This window comes from Scleropages formosus, chromosome 15 (assembly GCF_900964775.1).
Source record: "Scleropages formosus chromosome 15, fSclFor1.1, whole genome shotgun sequence".
Taxonomy (NCBI): Eukaryota; Metazoa; Chordata; class Actinopteri; order Osteoglossiformes; family Osteoglossidae; genus Scleropages; species Scleropages formosus.
Genome location: NC_041820.1, coordinates 27,161,254 through 27,188,316, shown reverse-complemented (window position 1 = coordinate 27,188,316; position 27,063 = coordinate 27,161,254). Strand labels below are relative to the sequence as shown.

Genomic DNA, 27,063 nt, shown 5'->3' with positions numbered 1-27,063 from the left:
GACAAAGGTGTCAGCTAAATGGAAAATTAATGATATAACTAGCAAAGGGCATTAGTTTGAATTACAGACCATACCCATGATCCCGATACTTACACTGGATTGCCGTAGCAAAATTTAATATATAAAGAGATAAGTCATCATATGCAGTTTAGTAGATTGTCTTGGAGAAAGGTATTAGACTAATAACGGATAATAATATCTTGTAGACTGTGATTATTTTGTTTTGTTTTTATTTTGATTAGTTTCTTTGACAATATCTGTTTTTTGACACCGCAGAAAATATATATTGGATATTTTAAAAATACATACGCATTTTTTTACAACAGTATATTGAAGTTGTTAATATTGCTATTGGTTCTGAAGATATTAAAAAAACTTGACGGTCACATAGTTTTCTGACCTAACTTTTTTACTTGTGCTCAAGTCAGTTTTTGGACAAGTACTTTTATTTGAGTAATTTAAAAAAGCAGGACTTCAGTATTGTTTTTGGCTCCTCTACCCGCTGCTGTCCTTCTCAGAACTATCGGCTTCAGAGGTTGTTCATGGAACAGACCTGTACATCACATATGAGCAGCACATCAGATGGGACTGGGCTCAGTGTGGACCAGCTCAGCTCATCCTTCAGAGCAACACAGACTTCAGTCTCGCTGTCTGAGCGGCTCTGAGGCCCTCCCAGTACGGCCACATGTAACGTTCACATTATGCAGCAGCCGGGCGGCCACAGCCTGGTCAATTCATCTTGAGATTTCGCCATCATCTGAAGTGCGTGCTCAACTAGAGGAGAGAGAGCCCACCATCTGCAGCGGCGTGGTCTTTCTCTGCAGACGGCTACTTTGACAGAGTCACTTTGTGGAGGTTCTGCTAGGTGGGGGCCTGAGATGGGTCAAGGGTGTAACTCACATGGCTTTTTGGCAGGGGGTGGCAGCGCAAGGCCCAGATAGGCATTGTTTTCTGCGTCCATCCTCCGCTTGTATTTCTGCCGGCCACCGCGCACACGGTCCAGACGCACACCTGAGGGGGAGGGGCCAAATTGGACACGTCAGTGAACCGCAAACAAAGCAGCAATTGAAAAGAAGGCCCTAAATGGACAGATGGGGGCAACTAATGAAGGAAAAATTACTGTGGTGCAGTCAAAAGTAGAGCTGCTGACAGACCCTTGCACATGGGTGTCAAGATGCCATCCAAGTGTAACTGAAAAATATATTTAAATGAAGGTACAAAATGGTCTCACATCAATGTGTAATTAGGGGATTTCACATAAACGAATATTACTGCGGTAGATGTTATGTAACCGTACTCCAACAAAACTTGAAAACATATCAACGCTTAGGTCAGGTTTTGACAGAAAACTTTTAGAGAAGATATTTTGCCTTATGTGGACATCCACAAAAGGTATATTTTTCACAGCTCGCAATCAAAGTGCAGATAATTTCCATGAAAAATATCCTGAAATGGAGTTAGAAATACACACACACACACACAAAAACACACATACATTATTTCTTCTCTTGTCTCTGCCCTTCTGAATTTACACCATGTCAGCCAGCACATATCACAGGGATGAATAAAACTGAAGGTGTTTAAAAAACTTTCATTGGCTTGAAGCTAAGGCTTCTGTCAGCATATGGTCAATAAAAGCGGGGGGGTCGCCTGCGTGTGTCAGAAAACTGAGTGCGTTCCCATATGTGTCCCATGCCTGGCTAGTCTATTGTGACACGGTGGATTCTGGCAGAGCTCTAAACATATGAATATTTAACGCGGGGTTATGATCTCACAGACTGGCCCTCTAATTATTTAGCTTTTTAGAAAAGACAGGCAGAATACAAATTAGTCTGCAGGTACATGGTACGTTTGCCTCCCCCCCCCATCCCCCTACCTGTCTGCATTCAAGCAATACGCGCAGATGGAATATTCTGGCTCAGCCCACAAATAAATGATCCCGGCACCACACCCACCTCCCAACAGAGTTAGTTTATGGCGAGTTTTCTATAAAATTACATAATTTTTGTCCCTATCTAACAGAACCTGCAGCGGCCCTTATCACTCCCTGCCACTCGCATAAAGGCCAGCTCCCGTACAGTCAAAAATAAGTAGGTGTCATGGGGCTCATAACATATGTTATTTATTATCTTCATTATGAGATAAGGACATTTCAATTTGTTTTCCTCGGATTTCGTTCTTCTTCACACGGGGAAACTGTACTTTGCAAGGCCAGTATAAGGTCTCTTGCTTTGACCAGAGCCTTAGGCATGTGTTGTTCTGGCAAAAGCAGTACAAGCTATACAATTCTCATATCCTGCACTCTTCCAAGCATGTAGAGTTAATGAACACTCTCAGCAGCACAGAAAGGCATGAGGCCTAAGCCCACGGACGCTTCCACGATGCAGCCAATTTGGAGCGCGGCTTCCACACCACGACGATCAGTGACGACGGCGGCGGCGAGTTCCACTTGGCGGAAATGCGCCCTTCCCTCATCCTTCAAGAGGAGCACCTTCAGCTACGGCTGCCAGCCGACACTCCCGCTAATGTGCGGTGGGGGGGCGAGTGAGGCCACCAAGGTAAATACCTCATTTTTAATGCAGAGGGGAAGGACGCCTGAGTGAATGGGAGTCCACATTAAATCTTCAGCTGCGTGTCTCCCCCCCGCCCCACGGCCCCAAAGAGTGCATTTGGAACAGGCATGCTGAGCCTTGGTAGGACAAGAGGACACCTTCTTGGAGTCGGCCTTCTGGGGTCTTCTAGCAGCCTGTCTACAGAACAGCACTCGCTTAATTATTTCATCACGTTAAGTCAGCGATGCCGGTGTCACCAGCGGCCGATGAGGGGGTACTGCAAATGAGTCTGGTGCCATTTTTCTCCCTCCTTCACTGCTGTCCTCCTCCTGCTGGCTGAAGGAGCCTGGCCATCACGCATGGTGCAGTTAAAGGTCTGCAGCGGCGCCGTTCGGCAGACGTGAGGGTTCCGACCGCATTGGATCTGCTCAAGACACACCCCTACCTTCACTGTGCTGAGACCAGCGGGGGTCTCCTGCTATACGGATTAATGTGGGAAACGTGAGCACTGAAGTGAATCCACAAGCAGGACAGAAACATGCCAGCTGGGTCTCCTATTGGGCCACCAATAAGTGTTACTTCATTATCAATAGGAACGGCAATATTATCCATAATGTGACATGGAAATGTTACTGTTGTTACGCTTCTATACGATTGACTAAAAGCTTAGTGTTGTTACAGGTGACTATTGTATTCGTCTGCATGTTTCATTTTGGTAAATTTGACAGTATCAGTGCTGGTAACATACAGATATGCGTTGCTTAACGACAGGGATACGTTCTGAGAAATGTGTCATGCAAACATCATAGAGTGTGCTTATACACACCTAGATGGTATAGCCTCGATCATAGAGTGTACTTATACAAACATAGATGGTATAGCCTCAATGCAGTCAAGAGATGCAGTAAACATGAGATTTATGACGCTGCTGCTGGCATAACACAGTATGCTGTTACACAGTAAACTTAGTTTTATAAGTAGAAAGAGTACACTGTAAAATAAGCATAAAAAGTACAATGTAGTAAATACATAAAGCAGTAACATAGGTGTTTATTATCATTATCAAGTCTTATATACTGTACAAAGCTGTATGTGCTATACTTTTATACGACTGGCAGCGCAGTAGGTTTGTTTACAGCAGCACCACCACGAACATGTGAGTAACACATTGTGCTACGACATTACAATGTCGCTGGTCGATAAGAATTTTTCAGCTCCTTTATAATGTTATGGGACCACCGTCGCATATGTGGTCAGTTGTTAAGCGAAACGTCATTAAGCAGCACATGGCTGTATTTTTTTTTACACATTAGGAGTTGGCCCCTGGCTACATCCATTATGACTTCTAATTAGACAAGACATCACATCATAACGTTTCCAACATGTGAAAAGAAAAATGAACATTTTGAATGTACTTTCTGTCACTGAATTTCTTTTCACGCAGATATTTTTCTAAAGCCTTGTGGTACATTTTAAGTGAAACAATGCTTGTCGTGTTCAAACTTATGCACAGGCTGGAAATGACACTGTATGAAGAGCTCCAGTTTACCGCACATTTGTGCCCAATTTAAAACTTCATACCGTGTCATGTCTGAGGTATTGTATATTTACTTTAAATATATAGAAAAATTGTTCATTGTAATTAAGAATAAATGCCAGTGTGGTCTATTTCTAGTATTAAAACTCAGAAGTTTATAGAATGATGACCAATTTTTCTCTTACTTAAGGTTTTGTCTTTGTTAGCTTAAGAGGGTGGAAGTGGAAAAAAAATGTGAAAATGGATCGACCATGTCAAAACCCTCCTCTGCTTAAACACGAAACAGAAAACATCCCACGGATGCAGCTTGTAGGGTTGTGGTTAGAGCTGTTGCCTTTAGGCTCAAAGGTTGCAGGTTTAAACCCCACCTCCAGCTGTAGTGGCCTTAAGCAATGCACTTACCCTAAATTGCTGAAGGAATTGTATAATAATAACTATCAGTACCTTAACATTGCAAGTTGCTTTGGAGAAAAGTGTCATCTGAATGAATAAATGCAGATGGTCCTGTTTGGTGGATGATGTTTGCCCTTGTGCTGCTCTTATCCTCAAGCCAACAGGTGAAGTAAAACATATTTATCTCACACAAGGTGGAATCTTGAGATTTCTGCCACATATAAATTCTTTGATTCCCTGGAAACACAAATCTGATTAGGATTGTCTTTCAATTTCCTGACACTGACAACCCACTAACCTAATTACCCACAATTCCCAGTGGGCACTCTTTCTTCCCAGCAAACACTGTGAGATCATTTGATGGCTGCAGGTTAAAGTAAAATCAAATCTCTCCTAACATATTTACATTCATTTTTAGGTTGATGATCACAGAGAAGTAATATATATCAACAATACTCAAAAGTCTTCTTTCTATGAGAGACGAATAATCCGTTTAAATGTGACTTCTTGACAGTCCTCAACCGACTGACCACTGTTTTGCTGTCCTACTTCAAATGTGTAAACAAACCATAACTTTTTAAATCACAATGTAAAATAGTTTTAAAAAATATATGCATATATATGATATGTGCAGTGCAATTTATAGAACTGTAAAAATGAATACATGTAACTGTTATATTATTATAATAGTTACAATATTATATAGTATATACAATATAATATATAACATTATAGTATACTGTGCACATATAATATACATAGCAATAATATATAGCAAAACCGCTGCTGATCCTTTGAGCCTCTGAGGACTAACCCGTGACTTTGATCAGGTGCTATTAAATGAAGGAATGGATGAAGAGAAGTCATTCTCTAGCGGACTGGTCACCACTGTGTTTTTGTACGGTGGGCCAAAGACAATAGCACTGTCGTTACACTGTACTTCAATACATGTTACATTGAAATTTTCCTTCATCTTCTCTAAGCGGGCAACGGGTTTGGTCTCCCATCGCGCCTTGTGGCTCCACCTACGCAAGCGAACCACAAGTCCACGAAGCCAGGGCTCATGCCATGACAGCCCCGGTGAGACCAGTGTGAGGTTTCCATGGTACTGTTTTAATTAGCAGGGCTCTGGCCACAATTAACAGATGGTGACAGGAATCAAAGTCAGGCCTTAACCAGGTTCCTTTCATAGCCAAGGCTACGAAAGGCATGGGGTCCCTTTGGTTCCTTTTCACTGGAGCGCAGCATCACCTCTGCTGTCAGACAAGGAACAGCTCCTGGCCGTTCCACTTCCTGGTGCTCCTCCAGCCAGGAGGTCTGCTGGAGCAGAGCCCGCTGCATGTAACGTGGGCACCCAGACCAGCGCGGCAACAGGACAGCTGGGCCAGGAGGCATGAAATCTGCACTAATGTAACATGCTAGGGGAGAAATGCTTGACTGCAACCAGACAATTGGCGAGAATATTGGTGTCTTGGGGGTAAGGAGTCGGGGGGCTTTGGAACAAATTCCACAAAGTGCACGTCTGTGCAATTCTTCTTCCAGGAGATGGTTGGGAACGGGATGACGGGGTTGTGAGCTGAGCTCGACCCACACACTCCTGTGTTCTACAGCCAGCTCCGCCGCTGCTGGGGGAAACGGGGCCGGCTGCGACGAGCTCGGGTGTCAGCTCTTCAAAGCGGTACGCTGCGTAGGGCTGAGACCAGGGTCGCACAGGCGATGGGAGCCGTTTTCACCGGGGGTGGGAAAGAGGGCGGATTAGTGCGGGCCACTGAGGTTGGGGCCAGCTGATCCAGGTCTCTTCTTTCTCTCCAAAAACAATAAGAACCCCCAGCCATGCCGGAGTGTGCTCCTACATAAGGGCCTGTCTTCACTCACTTTGTAGCACCGCCAGGCGAGGCGGGGGGGCTTATTTTGGGCACCTCACCTGTTCCGGGCCTCTCTTTCTAGGGAATGTGTCAGAATGGTTAGGATGCTTGGCAGTACCAGCGGGAGCTTAGGGGGACCCTATTTTAGCTGGGAAAATCAGAGCGCCGAGCCCTGGGCAATGACACCACCCCCTTTTTCAAGGCTGTGGGGGCTAAAGCCTCCAATCAGCACAATTTCAAAGCCCACAACCGCCCATCAATCCCTGAACCCGGACCGGGAGCATGTGACCATGGTTGTTTAATCGCCAGGTGTGAAGTTTAGGGGACGAAGAAAAACAAATGCTTACAGGACACGTCACCCTGGCGATACACACAACCCAGGACAGCACCACCTTCACCTCTGAAAAGTACTGCGGACTGTGCGGCTGTGCGTCATCTGCCTTTCAGTGAGCTCTTGTCAAGTGCCGACCAATTAAAGCGGTAATTTGTGCGCGCCGGCTTCAGAAACGCTGCCAGGCAAATGAATTGCGCACATCGCCGGTAAAAGAGCACAGCTGGATCCATTTAAGCCGAATGCTGCGGGTGGTCATGGAGAGCGGGGGGCAGCGAACTGTCATGGCCAACCTGTCCTTTTTGCATGTGTGTGTGAGTGTGTGCTCTTGGGGTTGGGGGAAGGGTTGCTGTAGCTGCAAGCCCTGTGTCTGTCCCCCATTGTAAGTGATATATTACATGACATGGGGGGGGGGGTTCAATGGCTCAGTTAATCCCAGCTCTTGAGGAGAACACTTGTTCACGCCTGTTGGAATCCTCTCACCTGTCATGGGAGGCGGAATGGCAGAATTGCGAGGGGGTCGTGGGGGGGGTGGGGTCGACAGCCCAACACCTCACTGGCAACCATAGGGTTGAGGCCTGAAGCCCCTGCTCAGCCACGACTTTCATGGCTTTCGTGCCTCTTTCCTCACTGGCAATAGCACAGATGGGAAAGAAACAAACGTGGTGGAACATGACTGTTATTTCAGTGTTGCTCCCCACCTGTAGTCAATAACAGTACCTTCACCTGTAGTCTCTATGTTCTGTTATGGATTTTGGAAAAAAAAAACTACAGAACACCTAAAAAAAAACATATAAAAAATACTTACATAAAGATCACACTGCAAAAAACATATTTTCATTTTAACACACATATGAAAAATATTAATTGCTGCAGAGCTAGAACGAACATAACAAGCAAAACAGACTTGAGTCTTACTGAAGAAAAGCGTTTGTTAAATGAATAAATGTAAATATAAATGTATAAATTTGAGTGCAAGTTGTGAGCACATGTTGTAGAATATAATAAGACAAACTCATCATATGTTTATGTGCTCACTTTATACTTTAAACTATATGGTATGTATATCAGTATATGTAAATGGAGGGATTATGACTGTAAGACGATATGAAAAAGTATGCTATATATTTTTAAGGGTAAGAAAGGTCATTGGGATGGACTCCATCTGACTGGCCTGAGAAGCAAACAGACCTTGTTAGCTTTCCTGTGTTTGCGTGTGTCGGGGGGTTGGGGGGGTGCTTAGCCAATGCTCAAAAGCGCTCGTATAATCTCTCAATATCTCTCCCCTGTAGTCGGCTCTGATCTCGGCCCATTGATCAGGAGCAGAAAAACCCAGTAACCCCTGACATCTGATTCCCTTATTGATCGCTTCCTCTTTTTGTAGGGTGGGACAGGGGGGTGTGGGGGTGAGGAAGTTAAGGCCCTTGGGCAGCCTTGTTAAACAGATTGCTGATCTCGGAGCGGAGCCCGAGGTACTCCTGGGCAATGACCTCAGTCTGCCGATGGACGCAAACCTCTGAAAACAGCGTGAAAACACACCAGCAACACGATCTTTCCAGTGTTCATAAAACGTTGCATTAATTAATGAACATTAAGGAATTTATTATTTTTTTCCTCATGTCTAATGACTGTTAAAGGAAAGAATGAGCTGGCTGGGCCTTTAAACCTTTGTGGAATCCAATATGGAGCTGAATTCGCATCATGCAGGTCATCATGGGGAGTACAAAAAAAGAGATAGGTGAGTGCAAGCACACACGAATATGTGTCATACGGTGGCAATCGCAGGCTGTTAGGAAGCTGGCAGCTACAAACCCCACAGCACCTCCTTACAGCCATAAAGTTATAATTAGGTAGGCTTTTTTTCCACCAAGCCAGTGACATTACTGCCAGGGAACTCCGGGGAAGCGGCCAGGAGCGAGGGGGCCTGTGCTTGGGACTTAGCGAGCAGATCCGTGGCCATAGAGGAGAGGCACAGCCACGAACGGGGAGCGCTGCCGGTGCAAGGCAGGGCAACATCAACCATGCCGACGAGCCTCACCTCCACCTCTACACATGCCATGTGTATTTGGTTATCTAACCACCTCTGTGAGTCCAGCACGGGTGGAGTGGAGGGGGTGTGGAATCGATGACAAGGGACAGGAAGGTAAAGGGCTCAAGGTGCTCTAATAAAGGAAGTGATGAAATCCCATCAGTAAACCCAGAGCCTGTTTTCCAGGGGTCTCCATTAAGGAGTTGGGGGGACTGATGTCACCTTTGTCCTGGGCTCTGAGCCCTTTGGTGTTCCGCAGGAGGGTGCAGAGTGACCCCGGCAGCGCACATCACATAAATCAGAAAGCCGCTTAAAGGGCTTACATTAGCACCTGTGGAAATATTAAATGGACCGAGGCCATACTGTTGAGAGCCACGGATTCCCTAAGCGCATGTGGAGGTGGATTTTGAGCTATATTTTGTCAGGGCTGCAGCCGAACAGCGCAAACAAGAGGCCTCTTAGGACGAAGGCGGATCGGCCGTTTCTAAAGAACAAACTCATGGAAACGCACAAGCTGCCGTTTACAAGCAGGTCGATTCAAACCATAGATCTGAGATCCTTCATGCGTTCTCTGTCTTCATTCCAAACAGATCCCGTTCCGATTTACTGCGTACTGTGATTTAACGTCCTGTGTAGTTACCATTACCTCAGAACATACGGCCGTATTACAAATATCTCGAATATTTTTCACCCATGTAAGATGAAGCTATTGGTTACTGTGGCACATTTGCTTACTCCTTGGAAACGCTTCTCTTAAATGTCTTCGATGCAAACCTAACCCTAAAATTCGCTGCGCTGCACCAAAGAGCTGAACAAAATGTCCATGCCTTTTTAAGCGAAGCGAAGAACGGACGTGCCGTTCTTTTTTACCCGACATTTTTGATTCATTTATGACCCTCCATACCTACTTTCTGGTCTCAGATTCCTCCAGATAATATATTTGCATTAATATTTCAGTGGAGAGTAATGTGATTACGCTCATTCCGCCACTTCGGCATGAGCGTTGCACATGCTGGACTGAGATTTCGTTTCGCTTGCAGGAAGGCATATGGATTGTTTTGTGAACCTCTGAACACAGACAAAGAAAAAGTCACCACTTGACGTGGCCTGGCTCGCTTTAGCCTTTGCTTTATACCCTGCTGGCCGTTAAAGTGACTATTATTACATTTACATTTATACATTTAGCAGACGCTTTTCTCCAAAGTGACGTACATTTCATAGAAAATACAATTTGTGCATTACCTTGGAAGAAAAAGACATAGCTGCAGATTATTATTATTATGATTATTATTATTATTATTAGCAGTTATGTTACCCACAATCCACTGCTTCACTTTTCCAGTGCCTCAGCTGGCTACCTGGACATTGCCAGCTGTTTCCACGCTCTGATTGCCTGCATCCGAGGCGTATTACTATATGCTCTAAATATGAAGTCCGGAAATTCTGCTCCCAAGCAACCGACAATTGTGTGTTTTGTGGCTCATGCCTTTTTGTTTGTTCTGGCACAAGTTCATGCTGAAGAGAGGAACTGTTACGGCTGGTCTAGGCTTCAGCATTCAGGTTGGACATGATAAAAGAGTCGAATCGCTGGACAGGACCAGCAGCCGGTTCATACGTACAAGTGCTACTGCTTTCCAAAGAGGTCTGCATGGTCTCCTCGCTGAGGACAATGCCATACGACCATAAGTCCATTCCAACCCACCGCCACATCCCTACTCTGGATTCACACACGCGATGAGCGCCAACGCTCCCGGCGAAGACTACGCAGGCCTACGGCTGGAACGCTCCTGTTAGCGGCAGACTGGGGGGAGCTGTGGGTGACATCACACAGCGCTAAACAGCAACGGTCCTTTAAAGCCCAGCGCCACCAACTGATGCAAAGGTGCTGAGGGGGACGACAAATGATTCCTTAAAGACAACAGGCTTTCTGTGATGGGGGCGTTAAAGAAACATTAGTCCCCTGTCCCCCGCGTCCCAGACCGCACAGCCACACAAAGCTCATTACTCACGTGTTGTGGCTTCTCCCAAGGAGCAACAAGTCGGCGGATGGTTAAATAAAAGTGGCATTAATGTATAGGCGTGGGTACGGAGCCCCTTTCCCCGTGAAGCAGCTCAGCTCTGAGGGAGTCCCAGGTGGGCTGCCTGAAAGCGTAAGAAACTGAGCAGGGGGAAAGAAAAGAAAAGAGGGGGAAAAATCTATCGGCAGCATGTTTAATTGTCACTGAATTCCCAGTTGGCGCGACTTTAAAAAACCATCCACAGGAAGGCAGCCGAGACGTTCGGAAAACATTTAGCAGATCAATACTCGGTGGAGAGCTGAGACTTGCCGGAGCGCGCGCCCGGGGACCGGGCCTCTGCCTCTCCAGTCGGAATACTGTTACACTTCTATTAGTCAGATGCACGGATCGACCTATTCAGCATATTTTCACCCCAACTGCACATTGTCGTGTTGGGGGGGTGAAATCACTTGTGTTTCCTGGGCTGCGGCCAACAGTCGTGGCCTGGCCGCTGTGACAACCCCACCATGCCGCCCCGGTGCCTCGAGGAGATGACATCATACCCAGGCCCTTCCGTGCGCCGCTCAGGGGTCCGAGCGTGGCGGACATCCCCCACAGAGAAAGAGGGGCCAGGCACAGAGGCGTCTGTCTCTGTGTGTTTGTGTGTGCAGGGCCAGTTGAGCACTCACCTTCCTTCAGCATGCCCACTTTGAGACACTTCATGAAGCGGCACGCCTGGCAGGACTTGCGTCTCCGCTTGGTGATCTCACACTCGTTTGTAGCTGGACAGCTGTATTCAATGTTGCCTGGAGAGGACAGACAGGTGTGTGTTGGACCAGTGATGGAATGTACTCACATTTTTACTCTTTACTTTATTTATTTATTTTCTCTCTGTTAATCTTATGCATTATGTATTATTCTTATTTACCTATTATGCGTTCTTCATATCCTTTACAGTGTCAATCCCATTGTGTCATTTGTATTCTTTTTATTTTTAACCGTTGAGCATATTTTTGTGAACCTTGCGGGAAGTTCCGGAATACAAAGCACCTCTGTACCTGCCAGAACTGCACGAGCTGGCAGTGGAGGCTCAATCACCTTGGATGGTTTTTGTTTTGGGTACAAGAAGACAAGTGAGTTTCGTGGTGTGTAAGAAGGCAGAGAAGAGACGTGCAGGCACACGCACTTGTCCGTGATGGATAAATCTCAAGGGTGAAATTCTGCAGAAACACTATTACACATCTTAAATTTTACTGTGTTTCATCACTGAGCCTCCAAAGAACCACAACCTGCTGGGAAAAAGATGAATTCCTTTTCATTTAGAGCCACCTCAATCAGCACCTCCCTGAGAAAACCCCAAATTATTTAAACCTGCCTTTTCATACACAGAAAATAACACATTAGGAAGGAAAAAAGAGAAAAAAAAAATCTAAATAAGCACACTGCGCTCAACGGGGTGTAACTGAGACTTTGCCTCATTTAATTATCTGTGCTGGAAGTGAAGACAAATGGCTGCAGCTCTCAGGCTGAGGTGCGGAGTCCGAAAAGCCATGAGCAAGGGCTTTGCCGAGGAGATGCGGAGCAGGAGCTGTCCGATCCAGCGGGCTCACACCTGTGCACCACCAGCGCACCCGCTCTTCCTCTGACAAACTAAACACTTATTCTACGTCTCACTGAGCGTGCGGTGTTTTGTTTTTTTTTCCTACTGCTCGCTATGGAAATATTCACATGTCCTCCAAGACAGATGCTGGCAGCCCAAACGACAACACGGATGTTCTAAGGGGCCCTGAACGAGGTACATTTTGATGTATTGACCCTTGAGCCATTCCAGTCTCGCTGTCTTGGGACCCATTGCATTCTGGGAAGGCAAAGAGGCCCAAGTGGAATGTGATACAGCAGGGCAGCAAGTGGCTGAGACGCTGTGACTGAGGCTCATCATCTCCTTCTGGGAAGGGCTGAGTGGAAGCAAATCCCACACTTGCCACCAAGATATCACACAGGCACCAGCGGGCTGTGTGTGTCTGCCTGCGCGACCTCATACTGGGTTCGAGCACACTCATATGGTCAGGAGCACCGCTGCAAACAGCATCAACTGCAAATTGTTTGGCCCCCCCATTTATTTTGTGGGTTGCATTGATGTATTACTTCGTTTTCTGACGTTAAATATCATTCGCAGAGCAGTAATCCAGTCATCCCAGGATATTATCAATACTGTATTTTTTTAATCAAGAGGGGCAGCAGGTGGCGTTCTGCTTAGAACTGTTTCCTTTGGGCCTGAAAGAACCAGGTTTGGGTCTTATCTCATGCTCTATTACGCTTAACGTGCACAAACTGAATCGAAACATCAAAAATTACCCAGCTGGATAATAAAGAGCAAATCTCTGTAAGTCGCTTAACACTCTAAGTTGCTTTGGAGTCAAACGATTTTGTTTGTGTTAATGTTACAAATGATGTCATTTATTGTTTGAAAAATGTGTTAGGGTGCTGAATAAATTGCGATTTGACTACTTTATGAAAAAAAAAAAAATCCCTTAACTATCACAACCTGTTTATCTTCTGCCTTATGGCCATCATTAGTGTTCGCTGAAAAAAATGGGCTTTGGTCTTACTTGAAACCAAGAGCCCAGTTTTGAGCTGTGTTGTGATTAGCGGATGGTCCAGAGCTGTGCTTTAATTCCATCCCCTGGATAATCTGCTGGGAAGAGTGAGGCTCAGCTCCCGAACTTTAACGACTGTTTGCCATGTCACTGGAGTGAGATGATACTTTGCTTGCAGTGGCATTAAGCATAATGGAGCGGTGCAATGCCGACCGGAAGCTGGCAGACAGATGTGCAAAGTGCTCACATGGGGCAGCTTCAGCATCCCATCAGCCCCTACCCTGCAGGTCTCAGCCATGGCTGGGGGTGTGTGGAATGACAGCAACATCCCATCCCTGCACCACGGTACAATGGTAAAACACGGTGGCTCAGCATTACCTTCATCTGATATGTTACACGTATAATATACATACATAACCTAGTACATGTACATCTCATGTATAATTATTTATTATCATTATTGTTATAGTTGTTGTTGTTGACCCTTTTATACAGCAAGACATTCCATATCTCCCTCCCTTATAATCCAATACGGCGGTGGGCTGTGCCCCTCCTTCAGGGGCAGGGTGACCTCCAGGGATGCTCTCTTGGAACAGGGGGGCTGCCGGTGAGAAGGTGGGTGCTCCCGCTTGAGCCATCCAGGCTTCCAGCAAGTTGTCCTCATTAATGCGATGTACGTTATCCTTCCAACCCCCCACCCCCTTCACCCCACCTCCTACTTTCCCAGATCACAGGCGCTACGCCACTGCTCCGACAGCAGGGCAGGGAGTCGGACGAGATGCCCCCTCTCTCCGCACAGCATTCCGCCACAACCTGGACCTGTTGTTATTGTTTTCTCCATCGCTGACTATTTACATATCATGCGGCAGGGCATGATGCATTATTCAACTCCATTTGGATTGCAGACGCAGGAGGAACACAATGAAGAACCTGTTCGCTACACAATTCTGCTTTAAAAGGGCAAACAAGAGGGGCCCTTACATCTGAGTGCATTCTTTTTGTGCCTCTTTATAAGCGTCTCCATGCAGTCGAGCATCACAATTAGGGGCACTTAAGAATAATGGCCGTTTCCGGTCAGCCTGGGGTTCGGAATTACGCCTTGTGTAGACAAATAAACTGACCACATACAGTGTAGGCAGTGAAACTTTTGTATATAACAGATAACTAAAACCGTTAAATGCACTGATTTTTCCCCCATAACATTTCTTTGTTTAGCTTTTTTCCAAAGCGACTTAAGAGACTTCAGATATGATAACTATCAGTGCAGGGTAACAACTTGTTCAAGGGTACAAGAGCAGGAGTTGGGATTCAAACCTGGGTCCTTGGAGCCGCTCTAGTCACTATGACATCTATCTGCTGTAAAAGTGAACAAAATACCTGTAAGATCAAAGACAGTGCTATTGCGGCACCTCAAAATAATGAACCTTTCACCGTCTTCGGACAATGAAGTCCCCCTTCTGAACGACTGCGCATAGTACTGAGTAGTACAGAGGTATTGAGGCACACTGCAATGCTGCGGAGTGCACAGGGGTCCACAATGGGAGTCCACCCCTTGGACATGACAAGGGCACCGGGAAGGGGGCATCTGGAGAAAAAGGGGAGTGTTAATCCCATGGGAGGCCGACGAGCCGAAAATCCTGGATTACTGGGAACGCAGGCTTGAAAGGAAGCCTGGCTGTACTGTGTTCTCTACCCAGGGAACATTTGCGCTCCTGTTCCGCATGCCCAATCGCTTGGATCCGCACGTCCAGTCGGCGCAGTCAATCACGGAATCTGCTGGAATCTGTATCTGGCTCTGCGGGGCCTTTCCTAAAGGCTCCTACAGCAAGAGCTCGGCCCCATGTGGGTCCAGCCTGAGCTGTTCCCTAAATTATGGCCTTTCACGCTTATGATTAAAATAACATGGTGTTTAGTTAGTAGGTGGAACACTATACATGCTTTGTATTTTCTGGTAACAATTTCTGCATCAGCGAAACAAAAAGCAGACGAATGTAAATGAGAAAATTCATGATTAAAAACAACCTGAAAACAGGCGTACAGCGTATGCCTCCGACTTTAAATCAGCGAAAAGTTCCTTCTTGTTTAAACCCTTTCCGTGTCACTCCAGCGGAACATTAACAGGAGCCGGTTTACATATTCCGCTTCGCTGGTCCCTGTCCCATAAACCGAGAAAGAAAAGGGCTTTGCTGTATTCCAGTACAGTTTTTACTGTTCAGCCCTCATTGCTGGCTTGCGCAATTATGTTAACATTATTGCACAGATCAAATGGAGGTCCCCAGATATATGAAATAATTAGAAATTCCTCCTATATCTGGGTTATAAATCATTATGCAAATTCCAGCTGTTCTCTTTGGAATTGGAGTAAATAAAGGTGTGAAAACACAATGATGAGCTCTGATTACCTCTTCCTGTTCTAGCCCTTTGTTATTACAGTAGCAGGCAATAATAATCAGCCCCAATTTCCCATCTGCTCTGAAGAGGCAACCGCCACACTTCTCAACCAGTTCTGTTGGCTTTTCAACTCGTGTGCCCTTAACGCAGCACTAAACACGGAGAAAATAAGATGCTTGAGCCATTCCGTTCCATCCAAAGTTGTGGTTATTTCATTATTACGAAAAACGCTGTGTTTAATGCTACATCTTCTTCGGTTTAGTGTAAGCAAAAACAAATGCTGAGCCAAAGTGTTGTGCTGACAGTTGTATTTTACAAGAATACGTCATCTTGTTTTACTGCTTTCGGTGACGCTTTCACGGCGCACACCTGGGCCCCCACTCAGAACACAAGGCATCACGGATGACGACCCTCAGAGGGTTCCCAAACAGCGCAGTTTCACCGAGTGAATCACACGGGACACCTACTGCCGACTCGTTCCACAGCCCTCCGCACCTCGAGCCACACCTCCGCATCGCACGATAAGAAGCCCATTGGCCAAAATTCACCACCGTCTGCAATAAACAAAATCTTAAGTGCACTTGTGATATCCCGCATGCTTTGCGCTGGTCATGAAATCAAACACAAATCGGGCAAAGTGCACATGGTGCGTCCTACACAAGTCCCTGTGGTATTCGAAGCACCTTCAGAACAGTATCCTCAGGACGGATTACGGCCGCAACGTTGACACTTTCCAAGAGCCCCCATTCGTTTCCACAAAAGGGTTAATGTGTCCCATGGCCCCTGGTATGGGGTTCGACTCCTGAGTTTCAAAGGTTACGCCATTAGGCCAATAAAGGAATTAGACAGAGAGAGAAGAAGAAAAAAGACTTTTCTTCTTGATATTTATCTCTCTCAATTTATTTTATGGCTTTTCAGGACCTGTGCCAGGGGATCGGGACAGAGTCAGTTCTTGTAAGTAAATTACAGTAAAACGACAGGTATTTCTCATCAAAATCTAAACTGACTTTTACAGGCTTACTGTCAAGGTCTATTACTTCAGCTGAGGAAAAAAAGAAGGGCATGGGGTTCACTTGGTGCTCAGGCAATTTTACACCTGGGTTCAAAATGGGGGGAAAATAGGGCTCAATAACAGATTTATGTTTATGATTGGCAGGGCAAGCGGGGTGGCCGGAGTGGGGCTGTGATTTGGGAGAAATGAGGCTGGGGCATTTCCAGGATGGATGACAATACAGGGCGACTTTAATTCAAGCCTTGACTTGACGAATGTAAGTATCTCTATGTGTAAGTTCAGCACGGTGGGGCGGGGGCCTCTCTGCAGATGAATAGGTGACAGCAGACGGATCTGCGTTCCGATTCCTGAAAGAGGAAGGACGCCGGACTTCTTACAATTTATTCCTCCATCAGCATACGGGAGCTAGACAGAAGGCGAGAAGGCCTGCGGTCCACGTGAAGTTAAGCAACGAACAGACGTTACGAGAAGGACGGACCAGCAAAACAGAACATATACATACTGTATTTAATGCGTAGTATATTATGATATATTCATCGGGCCACACAGGTCGGACATCGCACCGCAAGAATTCCCCGTTGTGTAATTTCTGCTGTACTGGAGTTGCATAAAAAAACCAAAAATTCATGACACTCAGGTAGATGTATGTAATTCCTTTTCCTGCACTCCTTTGCGCTTTTATTTATTTATTTATTCATTTACTTTATCCACTGCTCACAGCTTGCTAGGCACATCTGGACAGAAAGAGGCATTTAGGTGGGCATGACAGCACACCTGTGACAATACAGAAATAATTCGGGCTTTCCTCAGCTACGGCACTTCCATCAGTGCGTTTTTGCATCTTTAAATGCTCAATGTATTATAACATAAAAACTCCAGTGTCGCGTAAACAAAAGAGCCAACCGACTACTGTGTGATACCCAGGAATGAGAAAAACCGGTTTTGCTCTTGCTTGTTTTTTACCAATACACCTATATCTGTAGGAGTACAGATATTCTCAATCATGTCAACACATTGTCTAGTCTCTTATGTATTTCGTGTTTTCAAAAAGTTTTATCATGCTCGCTGACATTGTTTTACAGAGAATGCTAATGACGCGGGTCATAATAACAAGGGCACAGCGATGCAATGACGTGCAGTGGAGATCCACATCGGTAGTAGCGGGAGGCCGTTTAACATAGTAAAGGCCGCACAAACACGTCAACTGCTGAAAAAGGCTCTTTTTGGCGACTAAATGGCAGCCCACGTCTAATTGATTAAAATGAAGTGGCCAATTAAAAGCAACCTCTCTTGCTTTGTTCTCATTAAGGATGCCGCTTTGCATCTCCAACCCTTGTTCGCCTCATTATTTACAATATCAGTCAGGCCTTTTTTTCCTCCGGCAGCCGCTCTTCTGAATGGCTTGCCATCCACCTTCCTTTCCAAACCATATTCCTTTCTGTCTTTCTCTCATTGTTTTAATTTTGCCATCTTTCGCTTCCCCCCCCCAAAAAAAAAATTCCGTCTTCTCCTCCCTCTCCTGGCCGGGACCTACATTCTGATTATTATTCCATTAGGCCTCCTACTCCTCTGAAAGACCAGCCGGGTCCCTCTTCAATCTAAAGAAGTCCTCTGTTTTTTTCCCTCCCCCCCCCCTCCCCCCACCCTTCTCCCTTCCCTGAAATTATCCAGCGACGCGTGCCTGAGTTTCTAATTGGCGTCCCGCTCCCCAGGGACGGCCCCCCTCGCCACACCCCCTCCCCCTTCTTCCTAATGAAAAGCCTCGGCCTTAATTACACTTTCCAAACGCTGATTGTTATTGACAAAACTCCAGTGGCTCGGACAAACGGAGGCAGATTAGGTCCATTACAGGCAGCCCTCCAAGACGAAGAAAGAAAGGCATTTGAAATCGACAATGCAAGTGAGCAAAGAGAGAAAAACTCCTTCAGTTTCCCTTTCATGCACCTCTTTCTTAATGGTGCCCCCCCACCCCGGTTGGCAGTGATGTCTCTTTCCCTGTTTCTCTTCCTTTTTGAATTCTTTTCATTCACTGTGCGTCTTATTCTTTCGGGTGACAAAGGTGAAATCATACATATTTTACTGGAGTAAGAGGTGTTCATCTTACATCAATGATAGGTGGTGTCCTGATTCGAGCTGCCACCTTTGGACTCGGAGAACCCAGATTTGAATCCCATGTCCTGCTGTGATTTCCTTGATGAAGGTACTTACCCTGAGTTGATACGGTAAAAATTAGCCAGCTGTATAAATGCATAAAGCACAATCTGTAGCCTAATACTGTACGTCGCTTTTGAGAAAAATTAATAAAGGTAAAGAGATGCAGACAATTGAGTGTTGCAGGCCGGTTGGATAAAGCTTCCACTTGACTGCTAGAGGAGCTCTGTTTGTTCTGTTTGTTCAGCAGGTCCAAACCCAAGATGTGCTAAACTGTCTGCCAAAGATGGGGCACTACAGCACGAGGTGGCATTTGAACCTGGGTACTTAGAGGTCGAGGTGGCACCTTTCACCACTATGCCACCTGCTGCCCAATGCCTAAAACATAAAGATTGTCTAAATTTTTTACTTACTGATTATTCTGGGTCTTCACATCCATATGATTGACAAGGTGTCCCACAATCTCTCATGAAAACTGGTAAAATGAGAACGACATTTAATGTGGACTGTAGTAGCTATGTGTACTCCTTGGCCTTTCACACCCGAAGGATGAATCAACCACCATCTTGACAACGCTACCATAATGCAGAAGTCACCGGGTCACCAAGTTCACCTTCTCCTCTTTGTCCCTAAACTGTGACTTGCTACTTTTCACAGTCATAGTTATACATGTTAAACCTTCATGAATATACAGCACATATAGACTTCTCACCTTACCAGGAGCCTCAGAAAACACTATGTGTAAAGTGTAACTGAAACAGTTGGGTGTCATTTGCTGTGAGTGTGTGTGTGTGTGTGTGTGTGTGTGTGTGTGTGTGTGTGTGCAGCATGGGGGAGGGGATACCTTGTATTGTCCTTTTAAAAAAGGCTTTGCAGGCCTCACAGGAGGCCACTCCATAGTGGTATCCCGAGGCAATGTCTCCACAGACCAGGCACAGCCTCTTGGGGATGGAGTTCAACATATATTCGCACTTAATGGGTGAGTCCTCCATAATGGTACTGGAGCAGTCATCGTAGCGCTTGCGGCAGGCCCCGCCCCCGAGCCCGCCGGGCGTGAACATGGGCGGAGAGTCCAGGCCGTTGGAGTGGCTGTTCATGGCACTGACGTAGCCACCGCTGGCATCCGAGTTGCCGCTGGGGCTGTGGTGGCTGACTGTGTCGATGACCGACGAGGGGCTCGATGGCTCCGTCTTGATGTAGGACCCACAGCTGGAAGGCAGGTGCCGGTCATCTGCAGCCATTCTATTGAGCAGCCTGTGGGTAGGGCAAGGGGGACGGGAAAACAGGTGGTGAAAGAGTAAGGGAGGACATTCTGTGCATTGTGGAAAAATTCAAATACTTCCATTAAGAACCACAAGGTAACAGTGTAGAGGATTCAGCAAAACTTGTCAACGTGGACAGTGTGCGGATGGCAAGGATAGTACACAGGCCCTGCTGGAGAACAGTTGCGAAAGAGCCAATGGCTGCAGGATCCTGCAGCAATGCTTCAGCCAAGGCCGATGTCCAGGGTTCTCGACTGGGAGAACAAAGCGTGTAAGTGCGTAACGGGGAACCGCAGTAAGGCATCCAGGTGCTACCCCAATGAGAAGTAGTCTAATGGACGAATATTGACTTTTACTGGCCTGGTTAATAACACTGCTTTAAGTGCATCTCTTGTTCTAACACATCCTGGGGTGTGAATAAAAACGCAGCCCACAAACCCTACAGTGTCAATGGGGCATCGGCGCATAATCACAGCAATATAGTGATTTTACACTGCTGCCTCCCTGAACACATGGCCTTATTTCCAGAGTTACGTCATCCCAGTCCTGCTGTCAGCGTTTGAAGGAGCTTTCATAGGAGCATTGCTGCGGTTAATAAGGTTCGACATTTGATTACAACCCACTACTTTTGCTGGTCAATATGAGGTATTAAGGTATTCTGAATGGCATGTGGACACAGCGAGCTGCCGAGGTTGCGGCGGGGTCAGAGGGACGCCTGCGCTGAGCACCAGGTGTCGGCCTCTGCTTCGCTTGCACTAACAAAATTGGCTTTTGCGATCTTCATGTAAATTCAGTAACGAGGCATCTTGACGAGACGGTACATGCCCTGCTGGCGCCCAAAGGCAGCTTTCATGGAGTTACTAAGTGTCTCACCGGCAGCCAGTGAGACAGGTGACGACACTCCGGTGCCCTACCTCCCTCCCACAAGGACAGCTCTGTCGTACTGTATGGCTGCTGCTGCTGGTTAAAAGGGACTAGAGAGACAGGGGCTATTGCATATACCCCACCCCTCCCACACCCCCTGTCCCCAGTCCCCCAAGGACCCCTGGCCTGCCCCACTTGGTCTGATTTAATTGTAAGTAGGCTGGGTGGGGGTTGGGAAAGGGCAGAGTGCGGGTCACCAAGTCGCCGGGCCAGCATTATTTCCTCACCCTCGGCTTCCTGCCGCCATGGAGATAGGGTCGCCGTGTCACATTAAATCTCGTCTCCCGGTCCCCCCTCTTGCCTGTCATGTATATTCATCGGCACTTCGAGGGCCCACCACCCCTGAAAATTCGCAAAAAGGTTAACAGCCAAAATAAATAATAAAAAAAGCACTCGCCAGTGGAGCCGCTGACCTTGTGGATTGAGCCCAGAGGCTCGGCCATTTCCGGCGCCACCGCTGATCCCACCACGGTGTGCAACTTAATGCAGGCTTTTCGTACATAAGCCTTCAAAAGAAAAATGTGCGTGAGACGCTCAGTTCGCACTAATGCTGCAGTAAACCTTCCTTTTCTACAAACAGTATACACAGGCTGAAGGTACAAGAAAGGCCCAACTGCCGCACACACACAGCAGTAGGTATACAATCTACAGCTGTGTACATACAAGTAACTAATCTCTCTCCCTTCTTCATCTGGAAACGGACTTGATGAGAAGCGGGCATAATGGGACCTGAGTGCGCCATGCTTTTAGCCCGCTGCTGTCCTGTGAAGCGAAAGCTGGTTCTGGGGCACCACGGCAATGCGCCCGACCCGGAGCCCATCTCCCTGCGCGCACTTGATGCTGCAGAGCGCAGCGCACACTTGCTTCGTGAAGCGCTATAATGGAAAATGCGGGACGTTACAGCATTGCTGCATTCATTTTTTATTTGACAAACTCACAGGGAGCTTAACCCCCCAGCCTAAGGGTCACCGTGCAAGTGCCACCAAGCATAATTGTACCCCAAAGCCAAAAACACAGCAGTTAATCTTTTCCCCTCCCTCTTTTGTGTTTCAGTATTTTCCTATATGTGCAGTCAGCAGAATGGATTATATTATTACATGGTTACTGCATGGAATTCCAAGTGCAAGGCACCATTCCCTGCAGAAATGTCATTTGGTAGCATAGTGGTTAGAGCTGCCGCCTTTGCACTTGAAGGACCCAGGTTTGAAGCAGATCTCTTGCTGTAGTACCCCTGAGCAAGGTACTTACCCTGAATTGATACAGTAAAAAATCTCTCGGCTGTATAAATGGGTAAATCACTGCAAGCAGCTTAACGCTGAAAGGTGCGTTGGAGAAAACTGCCATTTATTTGTACGAATAGTTTAGTTATATTCACACACTTCTTTAACATGTCAAATATTAACCTTCAGCCTTTCATAAAGCTTTATGTTTTCTGAAACTGTTATGTAAAGCTATGCAATTTCAGTACAGGGGTTAGAGTTTGCAGCCTTCTGGCTGCAGTGCTTACCATGTGTGTTAAATGTGTCAAATGTTTTATTATTATTATTATTTTTATTATTAAGTCACTTTAGCCAAAGCAGCTTGCAAATGTATGCGTTTACACAGCTGAAAATTTTTAATGAAGCAAGTTATTTAACATAACTTGCTCAGACAGGACAGCAGGACCTTCCCATGGATTTGATTGGCAACGTTTGTGCTGTAGCCTTGCGTCCTCAACCACTACGCCACACGCTCTTGTTACGGAGTTCACTGAGTTTGTGACTACACTTGTGTTTCACAGCATATTCAAGGGCAAACGGTACAAGCACTCACTTCCTTGACTGTTTCACAACATTTCTCCTACACCATTCAGCGCACTGAACCCTCCCTGTCTCTTCTGATTCCCCTGCTCAGCTGTGTGAGACCACGACTGAAAATGTGTCCACCACCACCATCCTCTTCTTTCCCTGCACAGGAATCAGAATTCATACAGAGCGTTGGCTGATGTGCCCACAAAGCATAATGCACAGCTGAGTTTTAATCTGATTCCAACTGCTCCTCCGAACACATTTCCTCACCTAATGTTATTCGCCTTCCGCGGGTCACCGCGACCCACATTAGTTGCCCTAATGATCACCTAGCCTCGTGCCTTGCCTCTACCAAGAGGGAACGTGGGAGAGCGGGTTTCCGTGTCGGAGCATCTCCCCTCACCTAGCGGCATCTCTCCGAATGCCTGGCAGAGTGTTCTTTCTGTTATCCTCCAATGTGGGCTGTGCGGACAGCACAGCTTCTGAAGCTAACTGGCTAATTCACCGCTGGCCCAAGTTGTCACTGTGATGAGAGAGAGGGCAAAGGTAGACACAGCCCAGCAGATCACTGCTCCCAGTTTGAGAAGAACAAATTCACAGGTGGAAGGATTCTTGAGAGGCGCTGTTTGGACCTTGAGAAGAAGGAGGAGCCTTCAGTAAACGGGATTTTTTTTCCTGCTTTATTTAGTTGTGCAACTGTCAGTCAGCGCCTGGAGAAGAAGAAGCGTAGCGATGCCACTGCTCGGCACCCACATCCCAGGCTGTCCACGCAGAGCTCCCCAGGCTGGGTGGTATCAGATCCCGGAGCAGGGGGGGAGATCAGGCCCTGGAGAAACCCTGGGCGATGTCCCCGATAAGCCCCTGGCCTCTGGGGCGACAGAGGGTGGAACTCAATTAACTCCTGACAGCGCCCCCAGCACCCTGTAGGCACACGCTCTTGCACATAGCGGCCCTGATGGAGCCTTCCCCCACCCCACACCCCGCTCTCTGCTCCGCATTGGGCTAATTGAGGGAGACAGGAGTGGTCTTTTGGATGGCATGTGCCACACGGGTCGATTTAAAGCGGGAGCACACCAAGTGCGGTCCACCAGTCCGATAACAAACCTATGGGCTGCGGTCAGCGGGATCAGCTTCCTCCACACGTGACCGCGTGCGTTCCAACCACGGTGCCATGCATGAACAGAGTGGAGTAGTCGTTCTTCAGGGCGGTGCTGCCCCCCAGTTTGGGTTTACATGGGATCAGTTTCCAACATGGAGAGTCCCACTGCCTTCCCTCATTTTTGCTCTGGCTTTGTAACTGCCCAGGGAATCTGGCTGCCCCCAGTTAGTGTGTGCGTCTGTCTGTCTGTGTCTGTGTGTGTGTGTGTGTGTGTGTGTGTGTAAGTGTAGTGAGTGCTGCAAAGGAAAAAAGGGCACTCTGCTCCATGCAGACCCCTCTTCAGAACATTAGCTTGGCAGCAAACACGGGTGCAGGGTGTTGGCTGGACCCACTTTGTTAGCAACCGTACTGCGCTAAGCAGAGCCTGACAATGTTTTTATGATGGATAGATTTACAGCAGCAAACAAAAGAGAGGTAAAAGCCAGGTGCTGGGGCATGGAATGTGGGGGGGTTATGAGAAGCACTGCTTACGAAGAGGTCCAGGCCCCAGGAATGAGTCTTTAGTTGGCCTAGAGACAGTGCCGGGTTACCACGGGGGGGGTACCTGGTTATGCTGGAGAACGTACCGGGGCAATTAAGTTCTTGGGTCTCCAGCAAGGGATTAAATTTAGCTGCTTTCCAGGGTGACGTCACTGAACATCTTTATAAAGCCATGAGGTCATTCGCCTGTTACTCGAGAACCCCTGCATTCCAGCAGTCGGCTAGATAGCACCGGCCGAGACGCAGATCGGATCTATTGATCGCCTCTTTCCTTCCTGTCCGGAGACGTCGGGTGGAAAAAAACCGACTGTTATGATACAGATATTTGGGACCTGAAACAGATTATATTAGACCTGGATTAGGCAGGATTATAGGAGGAGGGATTGGTTCCACAACACGCTGTCTAAGAACACTCTCAGATTCAAAAAAAAAAGGATTAAAAGTGCTCATTCATTTCAGTGTTTGCTGCTGTATTCCGCGTTCCACACAACTGCTTCTAAGTCAGTGAAACGGTTAACGGATCACTTTCTGCCGGGACGTACTGCTCCCTCTTGAATTGTACCGTATCACACATCATATGTTAAAAGTAGTTCATTCCTCTGCGTATGGAAACACTTGGGAGTTTTTTTTTTTTGTGCTCTACAATAATTTCTAGTGATTTGTCCACCTGCCGCAGTAAAATGACTGTGGTGACCTACTGACAAAAAACATCCCTGAATTTATAAATAGCTTCAAATCATTCTCCAAATCACAGTATGAGCACGCTGAATGTTTCAGGCAGATTTACACACAGGTCCTCTTATTCCTAGTTGTAGCAGCTCACATCCCATAATCGTCGTCCTCATTACATGCAGAAGTTAATGGTCTTGTGAGTCACCAATTCAGCCCTGCCCTGTCTCTGGTGCCAACACCACATTGCATGGGTTCCTTACTCCTCATTGCTGTCTGGTTTTGGATGTTCAACAGAAAACCTGTCAGCCCATTCACATCACGCAAAACTGCATGTAGGAAACCCTCACACCCTCAGAAGCGCCAATTCAGCGGTAGTCTGCAACATGCCAACATGGTATGCACCTTCATCTGGGTGTCTCTGTCCGTCTTGGTTTTTTCACGTGTGCTTCCCCAGTACTGGACACACTCGGGAACATTAATCCTCCACAGACGCTGGCACGCCCCACAATAACCCCTACTCTCCGGTTGGAAATGCAGAAATGGAAAGGAAAATTCGACACCCGAAGGGTTAAAGACAAAGTGTATTTATCCATGTGGAGAAAAGTTATTCCAAAGGGTTAAGCCTATTGTACGGACCTCCATGTAAATCACAGGTTCAGATGCACGCTGCCTGGGACTGTGAGGCAACGGAGGCATGGAGCCATGCATGAAATTAGTTCATTAATCTTCCTCCGATAGGCTGTCCTTGTTTAGGAGGAACTCTACCTGCTTTAAACAAAGAGTCCATCCTGCACGACTCATAAATTATAGAGTTCATCAGCAGAAAAGCTCGACAGAGGGGATGCCCGAGCAAAAATACTTAGGAGGCAAAATGAGAATCAGCTGGCAAAAACAGATGTGAGTATCTGGCGCCCTACCCAGTTTCACTGATCGAATATAGCGGTACGTGTGGGCTCCCATGGACATCACACACTCTGAATGGCCCTATTTATTAAAAACCATTCAAGTCATTCTTACAAGAAACTGTCCTTAGGAAATTATTCTGTACAAGTCAAAAAGCAAAAAGGAGGATTTTTTCAAATTTCAGTTGACTATTTTATACAGAAATTCACTCGCAGTCAGTATCCATGAGCGCTTAACGCAGGACCGCGGTGTTCCAGAGACTATATGGGAAGCATTGGGTACTAGGCTAGATGGGATTCACTCTAGATGGGAAGCCAGTTCGTCGCATACGTCAAAGTGACAATTGTATAATTTATTAGTGGACAGTTGAGGTCTTGCTGATGACTTTACGCTGGTGTGCACTTGGCTGTTAACATAAGACCAGTCAAGGCCGAAAGAGGCACAAGCAAATATATCACACAGGCATGTTTTGGAATTCGGGAATCTGGGAATCCAGCACGTGTACCACGCCCATGGTAAAAGTTACAGCACACACTTGTGCAGGTAGCACAAGCGCAGAGAATAAATCAAAGTAAAATGCCGGATGTGCTCTTGTACGACTCCGACCGGAGGGAGGGGGGGACGAGCTGAGGTTTTCCACACTGCCGACAGCGCTGGAACGAACGCACAATCCGCACACAGGTAACCTTACTGCAGGCCTCGGAAGCAAGACCTCATCCCCTCTCCCTCATCTTCCTCCTAGTCCTCCCCATAAATAGTGTCTGGCAATAAAAACTCCGGTGGGCGCGCATGATTTATACACTGGCAGCCAGCAGCACACCATTCAGGGATAATTAAACGGGGGGAGGATGTCAGAATTAATGCATCTCCTTCAGGGGGCAATCCACACATACATCTCACACCCCTCTGGCCCTGCCCCCTCCTGCGGCTGTCTCCGCACACAGGGACCCCTGGTCCCAGCACATGGCATGCAAAAACAAGACCCAAACTAGAGGGCAAATAGAAAACAAACTTTGTTTTC

At 46.9% G+C, this 27,063-nt stretch overlaps 1 protein-coding gene across 4 annotated transcripts in view; it reads right to left on the bottom strand.

Annotated features, from left to right (window-relative positions):
• Nucleotides 1–27,063, bottom strand: part of esrrb (estrogen-related receptor beta) — a 61,908-nt gene that overhangs the window by 20,888 nt on the left and 13,957 nt on the right. For all 4 annotated transcript variants that reach the window (XM_029258782.1, XM_018746077.2, XM_029258783.1 and 1 more), the window contains exons 2-4: nt 19,700–20,109; nt 11,394–11,510; nt 901–1,011 (exon numbers count right to left, since the gene is read on the bottom strand). In XM_029258782.1, coding sequence (XP_029114615.1) covers nt 901–1,011; nt 11,394–11,510; nt 19,700–20,096 — 625 coding nt within the window. In that variant the 5' untranslated portion in view covers nt 20,097–20,109. The remainder of the gene's footprint in view (nt 1–900; nt 1,012–11,393; nt 11,511–19,699; nt 20,110–27,063) is intronic.